Here is a 15,957-nt window from a genome sequence, read left to right as displayed (position 1 = left end):
TGTGTGTGTGTGTGTGTGTGTGTGTGTTCAGATTAATGGGCACACGTGCTTACAGTCTTTCTGGTACAAGCTCCTCGGTCTTTGTGCTTATAGTTATAAGTGACGGGGCTTCGGGTGTCTGACAGGCATTCTAATTCCCTCTTTAAGGGCAGCTGATTGAATCCACCAGCAGATGGGTGGATTTCTCTGTGGGAGAAAGATGAGGCTTTCTACTCCTGTGAAGAGCGGCAGTCTCAGAAACCCACAGGGGCAGTTCTACCCGGTCCTATAGGGTCACTGAGTCAGCACCGACTCCGTGGCGGTGAGTGTGGGTTTTGGTAAACCTCCAAAGCCTTGGCACAGAGAGGGGGACTCCAAAGGGACGGTGGCCAGCGCATTTCCCTTCTCCTTTGAGCAAACAGGAAGGTGGCCTCCCCACCTACTTAGAGCAAAAGAGCCCGGGGTCCCTGTCCTCTGTTCTCGTTACTGCCATCTGCTGGAAGACCGCTGTGATCACATTCCCATCTGACACTGGCTGCAGAAAAGAGTGGCTAGGCAGCCCACCACCCAGGCAAATGCCCCCCAGGAAGGGTCCCTGAAGTCTGGAGCCCCTCACCTCCTCAGCCAGCAACTCCAGGGGCACGGGGCAGGCCTCGGGATAAGGCGGGAAGGGCTCAGACCAGCCCGCGATGGTGCAGTCCCGCTTCACAGCCCCTGAAAAGAAAGAGGTTCTCACCGCGTGGATGCATCTGCAGGACATGATGCTGGGTGAAATAGGTCCATCACAGAAGGACAGCTATGGTATGAAGGCCCCAGTATAAAAATGTGAGGGAAGGTTTACACACACAGAAAGAAACATTGTTTCACATTACTTACCACCCACGGGGCAACTAACTGGTTCCCAACCTAACTCGCTTCAATACAGTCAATTGCGACTCACAGCGAGCCTATAGGGCAGGGTATCACTGCCTCTGTGGGGTTCTCAGACTGCAATTCTGTAGGGGTGTGGTAGTTACCTATCTGCTGTCAATTTGAGACTAAAGAGTAAAGGGGTGGGGTTTAGCCTGTGGAGACCCTAAGGAGATAAATACCTCGCTGAAGGCAGACACACACACACACACACACACACACTCCTTGACAAGACACAGGGAGCTATGCTAGAGCCCTGGAGTTGGAGGAGCCACATGGAGACCCCAGCCAGCACTGAGATGTTTCCACTGCCACTGGATGCACAAGACTTTCCACCCACCAGCCTGTGATCTTCCTGCACTCAGTGTCATTGCATGTGTTTCATGAGTCTGAAGAGGAATTTATAGACTGGTATCAGACATATGGCCTAATATCAGACTTATGGACTTGATCTGCAATGGGCTGGGATGCTTTCTTAATGTATAATTACTCTTTGATATAAAACTCTTTCTCTGATATAAAACTCCTTCTTACACACATATGAGTCTCCCTGGATTTGTTTCTCTAGTCTACCCAGACTAACAAGGGTCGTAGAAAGCCTCATCTTTCTCCCATGGACTGGCTGGTAGATTAGGACTGCTGGCCTTAAAGGTTAGCAACCCACATAGTAGCCATCTATTGACTGGGGAAAGGGAAAGGCAATGATAAGAGGGAGGTCAGCACAGCATGACCAAGGTGAAGGACAACGCTGGGACACACGAGAGGCTAAAAGGCTACAAGGGTTAAGTACTGCTGCACACACAGCCCTGCACAGACAGTAATAAGAAGCGACCGTCTAGGACCGGATTCATTCCTCAGTTCATAAATGGAATGTGTGAGAGATGCATAGCCCAGATAGGTTTGGCAGATTGTCGACTGACATTCACACTTGTCTGTGCTGCACATATAGCCAGAGCACATAGCGAGCACAGCCATGAAAGGTCTTCAGCCCTAACCAAACAGTTTGCGGGACTGAGGTACTAGGCTTCTGGGCCTTAGGACCATGGCCCCCGGGGACATCGAGGTCAGTCAGCAAACATGTAGTCCAATGTTCTACATCCTACTTTGGTGAGCAGTGACCAGGGTCTTAAAAGCTTATAAACAACTATTGTTTCTAAAACGTCGTTTGGTCTCCTTGTGCTTGGAGTCAAGAAGCGTGAAGGAGATCAGCGCACCAAGGAGCCAGCGGATCCGAAGAACTAAGGAGCCACTTGAGCCCCAGTCTGCACTGTGAGCAGAACTAGCCGGGGGCCCGGGGAGCATGGCTTCCTGCTCAGACCGGGATCTCATGGAAGTCCCTGGACACAGGGGTGAGCTGTAGAACAGAACGCAAGCTCACACACGAGAAGGACAGACTCACTGCCCGACACAGACTGGTGGCAGCCCTGGCTATGGTTGGGACCCCTTTAAACCTGGAGGGGAGCTCACTCCCGGAGACCACCGTCGGCCAAACAAGAGACAGGCCTGCAGGGCTGGAGGTTTCAAACTGCCTGCCTCCCCAGTGGCTGAGTGAGGATTACAATCCACATGTTTCAGCGCCCTAGTCCAGTGTAAAGAAGCCATGGTGGTGTTGTTCAAAAGCACCAGCCTCTCTAAGGGAGAAAGCTGAGACTTTCTACTCCTGTGAAGAGTTAGAGTCTGGGAAGCCCACCGGGGCAGTTCTGCCCTGGCCTATAGGGTCACTATGAGTCGGAACCATGGGGCAAGATTGGTTTTTAAATAGAGTGGACACGAACACCCATGAGAAATACGTTGCTCGGAGCAGTCGAGGAAATGAGACTCAAAGGCAGTATTTTCTCACCAACAAAGCTCAATAGGCAGGGAGGGTCAAGAAAGAGGGGCGAATGGAGCTGGGGTGCGCAGGGAGGGCATGGAAGAATGCCCATCGATTGAAGAGATTGCAACTAAGGTCATAAAACGTGCACGAGTCGGTGACTCAGAGACTGGTTTGCTCGATATACTTTCACCCAGATCATAATAAAATGATCAAGATAAGAAAGAACGAAAGTAAAGGAGGGTAGGTGGGAAAAAGAGTCCCGGACTTTAACCCCGTCCCCTCTCACCAGGACACCTTCAGGTGACCCTGGCAGCATCCGCACAGAGCAGAGATCCTGGCCTCCCCTCCAGATACTAGGTCCCAGGCCAGTCTCTCTGGTCAGCCTTCCGCGGCCTCAGAACCACCAGCCGGGCAAACCAGAAGCCAAACTCCCTGCCATCAAGTCGACTCCAACTCAGAGCGACCCTACAGGACCGGATAGACCTGCCCCTGTGGGTTTGCCAGATTCTAACTCTATGGGAGTAGAAGGCCTCATCTTTCCCCCACGGGACGGCTGGTGGTTTCGAACTAGTGACCTTGTGGTTAGCAGCCCACTGTGTAACCGCCACACCATCGACACTCAGCATGCTTCCCCTTGAAGATACCTGTGGAGGAATGGGTGGGGAGCACAAGAGAGTAAGTTGGGCCCCCGGGGCCCTAAGGGCTGTGTGACACCCATCCAGGAGGCAGAGGGAGCAAAGGCACCCAGCGGCCATTTCCTCTGAGCAGGATGAATGGATGGAGGGACCCTGCCAAGCGCCACCTGGGCCACCAGCATTCCTGTTTGCAGCCAGACAGCAGTGGCCCCGTGCCGGATGGCCACTGGGCATGGTGCCTACACTCTGGCTGGTTCGAAGCTTGGATAGTAAAGCTCTTCTTGTTTTTGTTTACAGGTAAGGAAGCCGAGGGTCTGAAGGCTGTCTGACTCACCCGAAGTCACACTAGAAGAGGGGCAGTTGGGGGGTGAAGTGCAGATTGACCTGCCCCCAAGCCAGGAGGGATGGCCTGAGCATGTTCTGCCGAGGCTGGAAGAAATAACCTCCCTCCCCCACCACACCACATCCAGGCCCCTCACCTGGCTCTGAGCTGAGGTAAGAGAAGAAATCTGGGCAGGGGAGGCTCACCCACTCGCCAGAGGCTGCCTTTGGCCAGCACAGCAGCCCATCCCAGGTGCTAGGGCAGCCTAGAGGGAGGGGGGCAGAGGTCAGAGTTCATCCAGTCTTCAGAGTCCGAGGCTGCAGGAGATCCAGGGGTCAGAGAAGCCTCCTCCACCCTGCCACCTCCACTTCCCTCCGGAGCCCGTACCCGAGGTGCTGTTCGGCATCCTCCTGGCTGCTTGCAGACATGCATGCTCGTCCTCTCTCAGCTGTGAGATGAAGTCGCACTCTGGGTGCACGAGGACCAGGGCCTGCCGGGAAGAGCTATAGCATGACCCACACCCATTGGTGCCCCTTGTAGGTTCTCTGGTCCAGATCACCTGCCCCCAGAGACAAAGCCTGATCTGTTTAAGTACCCCTAACCACATGGCCTTAGGAGTCACAAATTGGGTTGCTAACCACAAGGTCAGCAGTTCGAAACCTCAGAGCACTGTGGAAAAAAGATGAGGCTTTCTACTCCTGTTAAGAGTTACAGTCCCAGAACCCCACAGAGAGAGTTCTACTCTGACCGATGTGTTCGCTATGAGTGAGCATCGACTCCATGGCAGTAAGTTTGGTTTGATTTGGTATCATATTGCCTGGCTCACAGCACATGTAAAGTGTGCTGGATGGATGTTTTGATAAGTGGATGGATGGGTGGATGGATGGATGGATGGATGGATGGATGGATGGATGGATGTTTTGATAAGTGGATGGATGGATGGATGGATGGATGGATGGATGGATGGATGGATGGACGGATGGACGGACAGACGGATGGATGGATGTTTTGATAAGTGGATGGATGGATGGACAGATGCATGGATGGATGGATGGATAGATGGATAGATGTTTTGATAAGTGGATGGCTGGCTGGATGTTTTGATAAGTGGATGGATGGGTGGATGGATGGATGGATGGATGGATGTTTGGATAAGTGGATGGATGGATGGATGGATGGATAGATGGATGGATGGATGGACGGACGGACAGACGGATGGATGGATGTTTTGATTAGTGGATGGATGGATGGACAGATGCATGGATGGATGGATGGATAGATGGATGGATGTTTTGATAAGTGGATGGCTGGCTGGATGTTTTGATAAGTGGGTGGGTGGATGGATGGATGGGACAATGGATGGAAGGAAGGTAGGAAGGAAGAAGGAGGAAGGAAATATGAATAGAAACAGGAAAATTAATAAAAGTGTGGAGTATTTCGTGTGCACCATTCCTAAGTTCTCTGGGGTTCCCGTCTTACTACAGCACATATTGCAATGTTCAAAAACCTACAGGGCTCCTCGTTGGGTAGGTCGAGTGGAGCTTCCACTCTGAGACACAGTCAGAATAAAGGCCTGGCAACCTACTTTCAAAAGTAGCCATGGAAACCCTGTGGGTTCACAGCCGAATAGTGACCCCATGCCGTGCAGAGAGATGAGCGCCATGGCTTGGAAGGCACTCAAAGTACAGGGTGACCTCGGCCGTGGACTGCAGACGAGCGGTGACAAAGGTGACTGAGGACTGTGAAGGGTATGGATCGTCATGAGTCAGAGCCAGCTCAAGGGCAACTGGCAACAGCGGTCCCGTCTGAAACAGGGCACATGGAGAGTGCAGAGTGGTGACTTCAACCCCAGAGTGGGGACAGTGGGCAGGAGGGGACCACTCAAGAGGGACCCAAGGACCTCACTGCAGACCAATGGGCTGGGAGGGGCGGAACTGACGCAGCCTAGCGAGTGGGGCCACCTCTCCCAGCCCTGGCCCTGAAGGGGAGGCCACCCCAGTCTCTGGCCTGCTGACACCAATGCCCCAAATCCAGCTTGGGCTCAACTGCTCGGAGCTCTGCCCTCTCTCTCATGGCCCCATGGTGCCCAGGCTGCGGATTGTGCCCACCACCCAGTACCAGAGTCCCCATTTTGATGGGTGCCCAGCTTCTACTTGTGGCCTCTCCCACAAACTCAGTGAGCTCAGCTCTGTGGGGGCCCCAGTCTCTCCTGCTGGCAGCCCACCAGGCACAGGAATGCAGGGAGGTGGAGGGGCAGGGAACCCTCACCAGGACATGTTTGTGCCCCTGGGGTGCTTAGACGCTGCTGTCCCCAATCATCCTTCCTTTGTCCACTCTCAGAGGAGCCCCAGCCCCTTAGGGACATATCGGAGGCAGTCTGAGGAGCCACAGAGGCCAGGGGAACTAGGGTAGTGGTGGACAGCCTCCCTCCCACCTGAGGAAGGACAGCCAGCCTCTACCTCCCTCCGCGAAGGAGGAAAACCACCCAGGATACAAAGACTCAAAACTGAACAACTCAGCTCACTGCTATGGAGTCGATGGTGGCTCCCAGCGACCCAACAGGACCAGACAGAACCGACCTGTGGGTTTCTGAGACTGTCACTCTTCACGGGAGTAGAACGCTCCCTCTCTCTCCTGCAGAGTGGCTGGTGTTCCCAACTGCTGACCTTGAGGGTAGCTGTCCACTCAGGGCCAGCTAAAAGGCAGCCACTGACCATGCCAAGACCGACCCCCAGCTCAGCCCCTCCTCCCACAGGATGCCCCACAGGGCCACCCCAGCTCACGCCTTCTCATCTCCCTGGACACAGGCCTGGCCTGGGGAAGGGAGGTGGAGTCCACGCTGGACGGAGCACCGGTGCTGGCGGCTGAGTGACCAGCAGAGGGCATCAGGCCCCCTCTATACAGGAAGCATTCAGTGTGTGGTGAAAGAGATGGGGCAGAGGTCCATACCAGGAAGACAGTCTAGGAGGTCCCCATGGCCTGCCCTTGGCAAACCCACCCTCGTTCAAGGTACAATTGCCCTGCAAGTAGCCAGGAAGTGTCCTCTGGACAAAAGCAGCAAGTGGGCCTTAAGAAGGGAGAGCAACGTGCCCTGGGTCACCCAGCTTGTCTCATGGAGCCAAGACAGGTGTCCCTGGGGGGGGGGGGTGCTGGTGGTGGTGGCGGCAGCCCCTCCCATGGAGCTCGCTGCCAAAGCAAAGGAGACCTTAGTCCCAGTGGCTGTGAGAAGCTCCCACCTGGTACCTTCTGGCTCCCCTCCTGGCCCCTGCTGTCGTGGGCTGGAACACCGTGGAAAAGACATGCGATTCTCACGGAGGGTAGAGCAGGTCCCTCTGACCTGTACCCATTCTCCAGCATGCTGGGCCCTGGGTCAATGTTGGCCACCAAGTGCTTCTTAGGGGAGCCCCAGTGGTGGAGTGGTTACACGTCAGGCTGCAATTCTCAAGGTCAGCTGTTCAAAACCACCCATTGCTCCTCGGGAGAAAGACAGGGCTTTCTACTCCCATAGAGAACTGTGGTCTTGGAAACCCACAGGGGCGGTTCTACCCTCTCCTGGAGGGGCACTGAGTCAGCATCGACTCGATGGCAGGGCGTTTGGACTTGGTTTGATGAGAGGAAAAGCCCCCCAAGGCCAGAGGGGAGCAGCTGGTGCTCCAAACACATCTCAGACCTGACTTGGCCCCAAGGTCCCAGGGGCCACACATTTTTAAAAGGACATATCAGGTTTGGGGTATCATGTCCGGGAAAACACCACCCCGGAAGCCTTCTCAGAGGGGCAATGTGTGTAGCTATTGAGGAGAAGGGTTCCCCGGGCGGTGTGACTAGTGTACACCCTCAGATGCCGACCAAAAGGTTGGAGGTCTGTGTGTCCCGGAGGTACCGTGGAAGAAAGGCCTGGTCATCTCTGTCAGAAAAAGCAGCCACGGAGAACTCCGCGGGGTGCTGTTCTACTCGGAGAGAGCCACAGGCACCACCATGAGTGGGATTTGGTTCAAATGTGGGAGACAGAGGAGACTCGGGGTATAACTCTGTCTCCCCAGTTCTAAGACCTGCCTAGGGGCAGGCAGGTCTGCGTGGTCCCCAGACGGCACAGGAAGCCCTGGGGGGAGCAGCAGGGAGCTGGCTCAACACACAGAAGGTCACCTCCCCGGAGGTGGCACAGGCTGCCCCCCTCCCCCCCCCAACGAGGCTGGGCACGGGTGGCAGGCCTCTGCAGGCTCTCATGGGCCCATCTGCTCACGGTGCTCAGCACGGTGCTCTGGGGCAGCTACTCACAGTCGGTAGGAGGCTCAGCCAGCAGAGGATGAACGTGCTCCAAGGCCGCCTGTCCATGGTGGTCTCCTCAGAGACGCCCTCAGCCTGGGGGAGACCCTGTCTTCTTCTCTCTCCGGCTGCGTGTCCCCTGCTGCAGCTGCCGCTGCCACTGCCACTGCCACCCTCACTGCCCTTCCAGGTGGCTGTTTGAATAGGCAGGAGCCAGCAAAGGGGACAGAACCCACTGAATATGCACCCGGGTTGCAGGGCGCTTCCTGCGACCACAGCCCTGGCCCTGAGGCCAGGACAACGTGCCCCTGCAGGGAGAGGCTGAGCCCTCTACCGGCTGTCCACCCCGCCTGCAAGTGGGCTTGTGTGTTTGTGACAAGGGTATCACAGGCGCGGGCGCTGCCCTTGGCCCACTTGGGTCCAGGTTCTTCTTTTCTTTTGGCTTTTTGGTATTTTAATAAAGTTTATTTCCATTTGCATCTTTTTTTTCTTTTAAAAAAATCATTTTATTGGGGCCTCGTACAGCTCTGATTACATTCCATACATTGATCATATCAAGCATATTTGTACATATGTTGCCATCATCATTTTCTAAGCATTTACTTTCTATTTGAGCCCTTAGGATCAGCTCCTCTTTTTTCCCTCCCTCCTCCATCCCCCCCCTCAGGACCCCTTGATAAATTATAAATTAGTATTATTTGCATATCTTGTTTAATTTTAATTTTCTTTTATTGGGGGCTCTTACAGCTCTTATCACAATCCATACATATATCCACTGTATCAAACATGTCTGTATATATGTTGTCATCATCTTTTTCAAAACATTTTCTTTCTACTTGGGCCGCTGGCATCAGCTCCTCATTTTGTTTTCCCCTCCCTCCCGCACCCTTCCCCCCTCAGGTTCCCTTGATAATTTATAAATTATTCTTCTTAGTTGTTATGTCTTACACCACCTGCTGTCTCATTTCAGTCACTTTTCTGCTGTCTGTCCCCCTGAGAGGGGGGACATACAGCAATCCTTGTGATCGGTGCCCCCTTACTCTCACCCTCCCCCTTGCCCTCCTAGTATGGCTGCTCCCTTTACTGGTCCTGAGGGGTTTATCTGCTCTGGATTCCCTGTGTTGCAAGCTCTTATCTGTACCCGTGTACATGTTCTGGTCTAGCCAGATTTGTAAGATAGATTTGGGGTCATGGTAGTGGGAGGGGGGGAGCATTAAAGAACCAGAGGAAGGTTGTATGTTTCGTCGGTGCTATACTGCACCCTGACTGGCTCTTCTCTTCCATGTGGCCCTTCTGACAGGGGATGTCCAATTGACTACCGATGGACTCTGGGTCTCCACGGGTCCATATTATTCACCAGTGTGTTTCTGAGCTCCCCTCTCTGTAGCCCACACAGTGGGACTCATCCTTACAGGTTGCCAAGGCATCCCCCGCCCCCCCTGTTCTGCAGAGCAAAGCCTACCAGCCTCTTCTTCCTCGCCTTCTGGACGGTCTGGTGAAAGGTGTTCAGCGTCATGGAAACATGCAGAGGTCACCAATGGGCAAGAGACGGCAGCACATGAGGTGCGCTGACCAGGAATCAAACCCACGTCTCCTACAGGGTGGCGTAGTGGGATAGGTATTGGGTTGTTAACCACAAGGTTGGCAGTTTGAAGCCACCAGCTGTTCATAGGGAGAAAGGTGAGGCTTTCTGCTCCCCTAAAGATGGACAGCCTCGGAAACCCACAGAGGAGCACTCCTGGGGAAGGGGAGGGGTGAGGCTCAGTCTAGGAATAGCCTTGCTTCCCCGGGGCCTTTGTGTGGAGGAGAGACCGAGCAGAGTCTAATTCCTGCTGGTCCTGCTTCTTCTGCTGGCACTGGATCTTGAATCTGGGTCCTCGATTACCATCAACAGACTACAGGCAGTGGATTCATTCCGCCCACCTCAGAGCCCTGCATCCACCAGCCTGTGCCCTCTGCTGCCTCAGGGTCACCATCCTGCTTCCTGTTCATCTTTTTCCGAGGGTCAGGAGAAGCCTGGCTTGACCCAGACTGGACTTAATCTACTTCTACGACTGTCGAAGGCATTTCCTGATACAGTGCTCTTTGTGTGTTCAATACTATAGACAGAAAGATAGGGTTTGGGGCTCCCGCGAAGAGCCACAGTCTTAGAAACTCACAGGCGCAGCTCAACCCTGGCCTGTTGTAGCACTGTGAGCCACAGCATCCACTGGATGGTGGTGGGTTTGGGTTTAGGGTTTTATATACAACCCACACAAGGGTCAGTGATGCTGCTTCTCTGGAGAGCCCAAACTAACACACCCTCCCCTCAAAATCAAAATGCCTCAGAGAAGAAGAAGGGGACCTGCAGGGAGGCCCCACGGAGGCTGAGGACGGACGCCTCAGTCCTGGAGAGAGCAGACCACCACCGGGCCTTGCTTCCACAGTACCACCACCCTTCAGGCTGGCCGTGCTTACTGTCAGCGGCCGCAGAGTGAGGGCCCGTGTGCACAGTGGAACTTCCCAGGCTGGGAGCTTTGGAAAGTAGATTCCATTCAAGGCACCAATCTTTCAGCTGGTCCTCAAGCGCTTAAGCACCCGCATCAGTAGACAGCGAAAACCATTGGCACCACGTGGTATCCCTCTCACTCCTGGCTGCTGTCAGGTGCTCTCAAGTCAGCCAAGTGCAGGGTAGCCCTGCGTGCAACAGGATGCAGCCCTGAGGGTCAACAGAATGACACCCTGCTCAGCCCCACACCACCATCACAATTGTTATGTCTGAGCCTATTGCTGCAGCCTCGGGTCAATCCATCTTGTCAAGAGTCTTCTTTGCCAAGGACCCTCTCCCACCCACGATGTCCTTCTCCAGGGACCAGTGCCTCCAGAGAATAGATCCAAAGTGGGTGAGAAGTTGCGCCAGCTTCCCTTCTCAGGAGCAGTCTAGCCCTACTTCCTCTACGACACTGGATTTGTTTGTTCCGCCGGTGGCAATCCCTGGTGTTCTCCGTGTTTCCCACCACCACAATTCTTCTCCGGCCCTCTTGAGTCCTGGCTCAGCTTCCACATGTCGATGAGGCTTTGAAAATGCCCTGACGTGAGTCAGGCACACCTTCGCCCTCAAAGTGACATCTTTGCGCTTGGACACTTTGCAGGGACCTTGCGCTGCAGATCTTGTGCACGTAATGCAATACATCCTTTGATTTCTTGACTGCTGCTTCCACGAACATTGATTGTGGAACCAAGAGAAAGGAAGTCCCCCAAGAAGCACTGACCAATGTCGGTCTGTCCACATTGGCCATTCTAGGTACTGCGTACAAGTGAGATCATACACGGGTTTTCCTTTTGGGATGGGTTGACTGCACTCAGCATGTTTTGAAGGTTCCCTGATGTTGCATGTAGGAGCCCTGGTGACACCATGGTTACCAGTTGGGTTGCAATCTGCAAAGTCAGCAGTTCGAAACCACTAGTCGCTCTGCGGAAGAAAGATGGGACTTTCTACCCCCGTGAGCAGTTACAGCCTCAGAAACGCACAGAAATGCCCTCTCCTTTAGGGTCACTATGAGTCAGGATCAGCTCAATGGCAGTGAGTTTGGTTTGGGTTGCAGGTAGCACGTAACTTCATGTCTCTTTAGAACCTGCTCAGTTTTAGGGAACCAGTGGAGAGGTCTGAGGGACCGGCCCCAAACCCAACTACGTGGACACCTACTTCAGAGGATAGCACTGTAACTACAGCTAAGGGAGAGGGACATGTCTGATCAGAGCACACGGGAGCAAATGAAGGGGGAGGAAGAGAGAGTGGAACACATCCTGGCCCACCAAGTCTTGAGGACGAGATCCCTGCTCAGAGCAGCCAATCCACAGAGACGACCATGTGACCAGCCCCACTATGAGACATGACATCCCTCACTGACACATAGCCCTACAGGGAACAACGCTGGACACAGTGTGGGAATTCCATCTGATCTGATCCCACCACACCAAGGCAAAACACTAAGATCGTGGAACAGAACAGCAAGGGGAACAGAGTAACTAAGTCCCAGGGAATACCAAAAATAGACTGGTGCCACGACTTGGCGCCCCATCAGACTCAACTGGAAAACACTCCTAAAGGCCAAGAAACAGTCCTTGAACTAACTACAAGCTTTTCTTTCTTGTTGTTGTGTTTTCTTTTGTTTGTTTTTGTCATTGGCTTGTTGTTGTTGTTTCTTTGTTTTATTTTGTTGCTTGGTTTTTCTCTATCTTGTTTTTGTGCATGTTATTATCTCTGCAGGTCTGTCTAAATAAGATAGGCTGGATGAACAATCTGGAGGAGAAAACAACGGGATCGACAGTTCCGGGGGGACATAGGAGAGGGGGAGGTGGGGGGAAAGGAAGTGGTGTTAACAAACGCAGGGACAAAGGAACAATAAGTGATCCAAATTGGTGGTGAGGAGGGTGTAGGAAGCCTGGTAGGGCGAGACAAAGGGTAATGTAACCGAGAGGAATTACTGAAACCCAAATGAAGGCTGAACATGATAGTGGGGCAAGAGGAAAGTAAAAGAAAATAGAGGATAGAGCTAGGAGGCAAAGGGAATTTATAGAGGTCTAAATAAAGGCATGCACATATCAAATATATTTATATATGAGGATATGGAAATAGATCTATGTGCATATATGTATAGGTTTAGTATTAAGGTAGCAGATGGACATTGGGTCTCTACTCAAGTACTCCCTCAATGCAAGAACACTTTGTTCTATTAACCTGCATTCCATGACGCTCACCTTCTCGACACAATCGCTAAAGAAAAACGGGGTGCATAAGCAAATGTGGTGAAGAAAGCTGATGGAACCCGACTATCAAAAAATATAGCATCTGGGGTCTTAAAGGCTTGAAGGTAAACAAGTGGCCATCTAGCTCAAAAGCAACAAAGCCCACATGGGAAGAAGCACACCAGCTTGGGCGATCATGAGTTGTCAAAGGGATCAGGTAGCAGGCATCAACAGAACAAAAAATCATATCATTGTGAATAAGGGGGTGTGCAGAGTGGAGACCCAAAGCTCAGCTGTAGGCATTTGGACATCCCCTTATGGAAGGGTCGCGGGGAGGAGATGAGGCAGTCAGGGTGCAGTGTAGCAACAATGAAACATACAACTTTCCTCTAGTTCCTAAATGCTTCCACCCCCACCCCCACCATCATAATCACAACTCTACCTTACAAATATGGCTAGACCAGAGGATGCATACTGGTACAGCTAGAAATTGGAAACACAGGGAATCCAGGATCAATGATCCCTTTAGGACCAGTGGTGAGAGTGGCGATACCAGGAGGGTCGAGGGAGAGTGGGGTGGAAAGGGGGAACCGATTACAAGAATCTGCATGTAACCTCCTCCCTGGGGGACGGACAACAGAAAAGTGGGTGAAGGGAGATGTTGGACAGTGTAAAATATGACAAAATAATAATTTATAAATTATCAAGGATTTATAAGGCGGGGCTGGGAAATGAGGAGCTGATGCCCGGGGCTTAAGTGGAGAGTAAATGTTTTGAGAATGATGAAGGCAATGAATGTACAAATGTGCTTTGCACAATTGATGTATGTATGGATTGTGATAAGAGTGGTATGAGCCCTTAATAAAATGATTTTTTTAAAAACCCGATCAGTTTTATGATCATTTTAAACTTTCAAACACATAATCCCAACTGGCCTGGCTAACGGTAGCAAGCACTCTAAGTTACCTTGGGTCTTGTAAACATTCTGCGATTTGAAAACAGACTGTCTCAGTCCCCCGTGACTGGAAAGAGGCGGCTCTCTGTGCCTGGATTCTTCATCCACAGGTGGTAGTGGGGAGCAGAGGCCGGATGCTGACAGCCGAGGTGTTTACAACCTGACCTGTATCATACATGATGCAGTGCTCGCCCCCGGCCCATCTGGGCCTGGCACCCCATTGCATCAGCAGACTCTCTTCTCTGTTTATGCATGGCCAACGGCATGCTAGAGGAGGAAGGGAGCCACCCAGGCCCTGAGCCTCCGGCCCTGGCCCCGCATGTCCACGTGATTGCTGTGAAAGCGTTGTGGGTCCCACAGGGCACAGGGTTCGGCCTTTCTCCAGGATGCGGCTGTGAGCCATCTGCTGGCAGGCACAGGAAGGCCCTGGGTCTGACAGACAGCTGAGAAGCTATAACTCTCATGGGAAAGTAGAACCTTCTCACCCACAGCAACACAGAGGCACAGCCCAGGGATATGTATCAGCTAAATCACAATTGATCTTACTACTGACCATCAGTTTAATGATGGCGAATAACTGGTATTAACAGCTGTCCCAAATTATTATTCTTAAGAGCCCTGGTGGTGTAGTGGGTTCTGTACTGGGCTGTTAACCACAAGGTCAGTAGTTTGAAACCACTAGCTGCTCTGAAGGAGAAAGAGGAGGTTTTCGACTCCCCTAAAGAGTTACAGTCTTAGAAACCTGAAGGGCCAGTTCTACTGTGTCCTGTAGAGTCGCTATGAGTCGGCAGCGACTCGATGGCACGGAGTTTGTTTGCGTGTAGGTCTTAAATGATGGTCGTTTTGTGCGTGCACATGTGCACACACACGGGAGTTTTCACAAGGTCTGGAGACATCTTTCCCCATCAAGCTGGGAACTGGAAGAGTGGGTTCTATTGGCAGGTAGTGGGTAGAGGTTAGGGACGCTGATTAACTGTCTACCCTGCACAAGATGCACACACACACAATGAGATAAATTCCTAGTTCCACAATGCAAAGGTTGCCATGGCAGAGAGAGCCAGACCTAAGGCTGGTCTTCCGGTTCCTCCCCAAGCCCGTTTCTGTTGGAGTGGTCATGGGTGACTGGACTCCCATCCCTGGCTCTCTCTATAAACTCCAGGTTCAAATGTGGCCTCTGTGACTTGCTAGGTATGTAACCTTGGGTGAGTTACTTAGGCTTTGGGGTCTCAATTTCCCCACCTGAAAATAGGGCTGAGTATGATTTCACCTATAGAGCCTTCTGGAAAAGGCAACATGCCATGACAGTGATAAGGTGGGTGGTTGAAAGGAGCTCCACAGGGGAGGGAGGGGAGAAAAGGTGGGGCGCTTTAGGGCAGGGAACCACACTGGGTAACCCTGCATGCAACGCAAGGCACTGTGTGCACTTGTCAGCTCCCACGGGACTGTCTTTTATGACCCCACTGCCATAAAATAAAAGGCAAGATAAAAGAGACAGACTTCCATTGTTGATGGGGCTGGGCGAGGGAGGAAGGAACAAGAGGGAAGATTTAATAAACGTGAGGAAAGTAACTAATAATCTAATCATTATTCTTCAAGCTACATAGTCTTTACCCCTGTGCCCGATAATAAAGCCACCTGGCCCTCATTTCTTATCTCATAATCAGACCACATAACATTCATTCAGACTTGACCCCAGCCAACAGACTGCTGCCCCTTTACAATATCCAGAATCATCCACGGTTGGGGGAGGCGTTTGGGGGGAGGTGTTGTTTGTTGGTTTGGCCGGTTGTGGTGGTGGTTGGGATTTGGTTTGGTTTTGACATAATATGAACGCTAAAGTACACCAGAGTCCCTCATTGCCGTAGGCCAGCAGATGGACTCTGGGCTCCCACTTAATTCTAAGAAGAGTTAGTTCTGAAAACACGGTCCTGCTCAATACTCACCTTCACGGAGAGATCACTGAAGATAAGGGTGCTGCAGCAAAGTGTCATGAAGACAGCAGATGATGCCCACCTACGGACTGGAACAGTGTCTGGGGGCTTCAAGGCTTGTCTTCAAACAGGCAGCCATCTAAGTAAGGCATCCACTAAGTCCACATGGAAGACGCACACTGGCCTTTGTCCAGAGCTTAAATTGCGCACACTCGGTTGTAGAAGGAGATGGAGAACAGTGGGAGCCCGAAACCCATCTGCAGAGCATCCAGTCAGCTTGAGCCTCTGGCAGATCCCCGCTGGCCACAGGTGAAGAATTCAAACAACTTTATGATCAGAGATTATTGTAAACTTGATTACAGGGGATCAAACCATAGTATAATATAACAAATACTTAGGTCAGTTGACCTCCCTCTTGA

The 15,957-nt window shown here is 52.3% G+C and overlaps 1 protein-coding gene across 1 annotated transcript in view; it reads right to left on the bottom strand.

The window, feature by feature from the left end:
• GHRHR (growth hormone releasing hormone receptor) overlaps positions 1 to 9,440 on the bottom strand; it is a 21,597-nt gene extending 12,157 nt beyond the window's left edge. Inside the window, exons 1-4 of the mRNA XM_004702860.1 lie at positions 9,387 to 9,440; positions 4,049 to 4,151; positions 3,819 to 3,926; positions 596 to 693 (exon numbers count right to left, since the gene is read on the bottom strand). Coding sequence (XP_004702917.1) covers positions 596 to 693; positions 3,819 to 3,926; positions 4,049 to 4,151; positions 9,387 to 9,440 — 363 coding nt within the window. The remainder of the gene's footprint in view (positions 1 to 595; positions 694 to 3,818; positions 3,927 to 4,048; positions 4,152 to 9,386) is intronic.
• Between the last annotated feature and the right edge of the window lie 6,517 nt (positions 9,441 to 15,957).

The sequence above is a fragment of the Echinops telfairi genome, unplaced genomic scaffold (genome assembly GCF_000313985.2).
Source record: "Echinops telfairi isolate 266 unplaced genomic scaffold, ASM31398v2 ScPeMD7_23;HRSCAF=83, whole genome shotgun sequence".
NCBI lineage: Eukaryota > Metazoa > Chordata > Mammalia > Afrosoricida > Tenrecidae > Echinops > Echinops telfairi.
The sequence above is the reverse complement of the archived record's forward strand: the minus strand, read 5'-3'. Positions and strand labels throughout refer to the sequence as shown.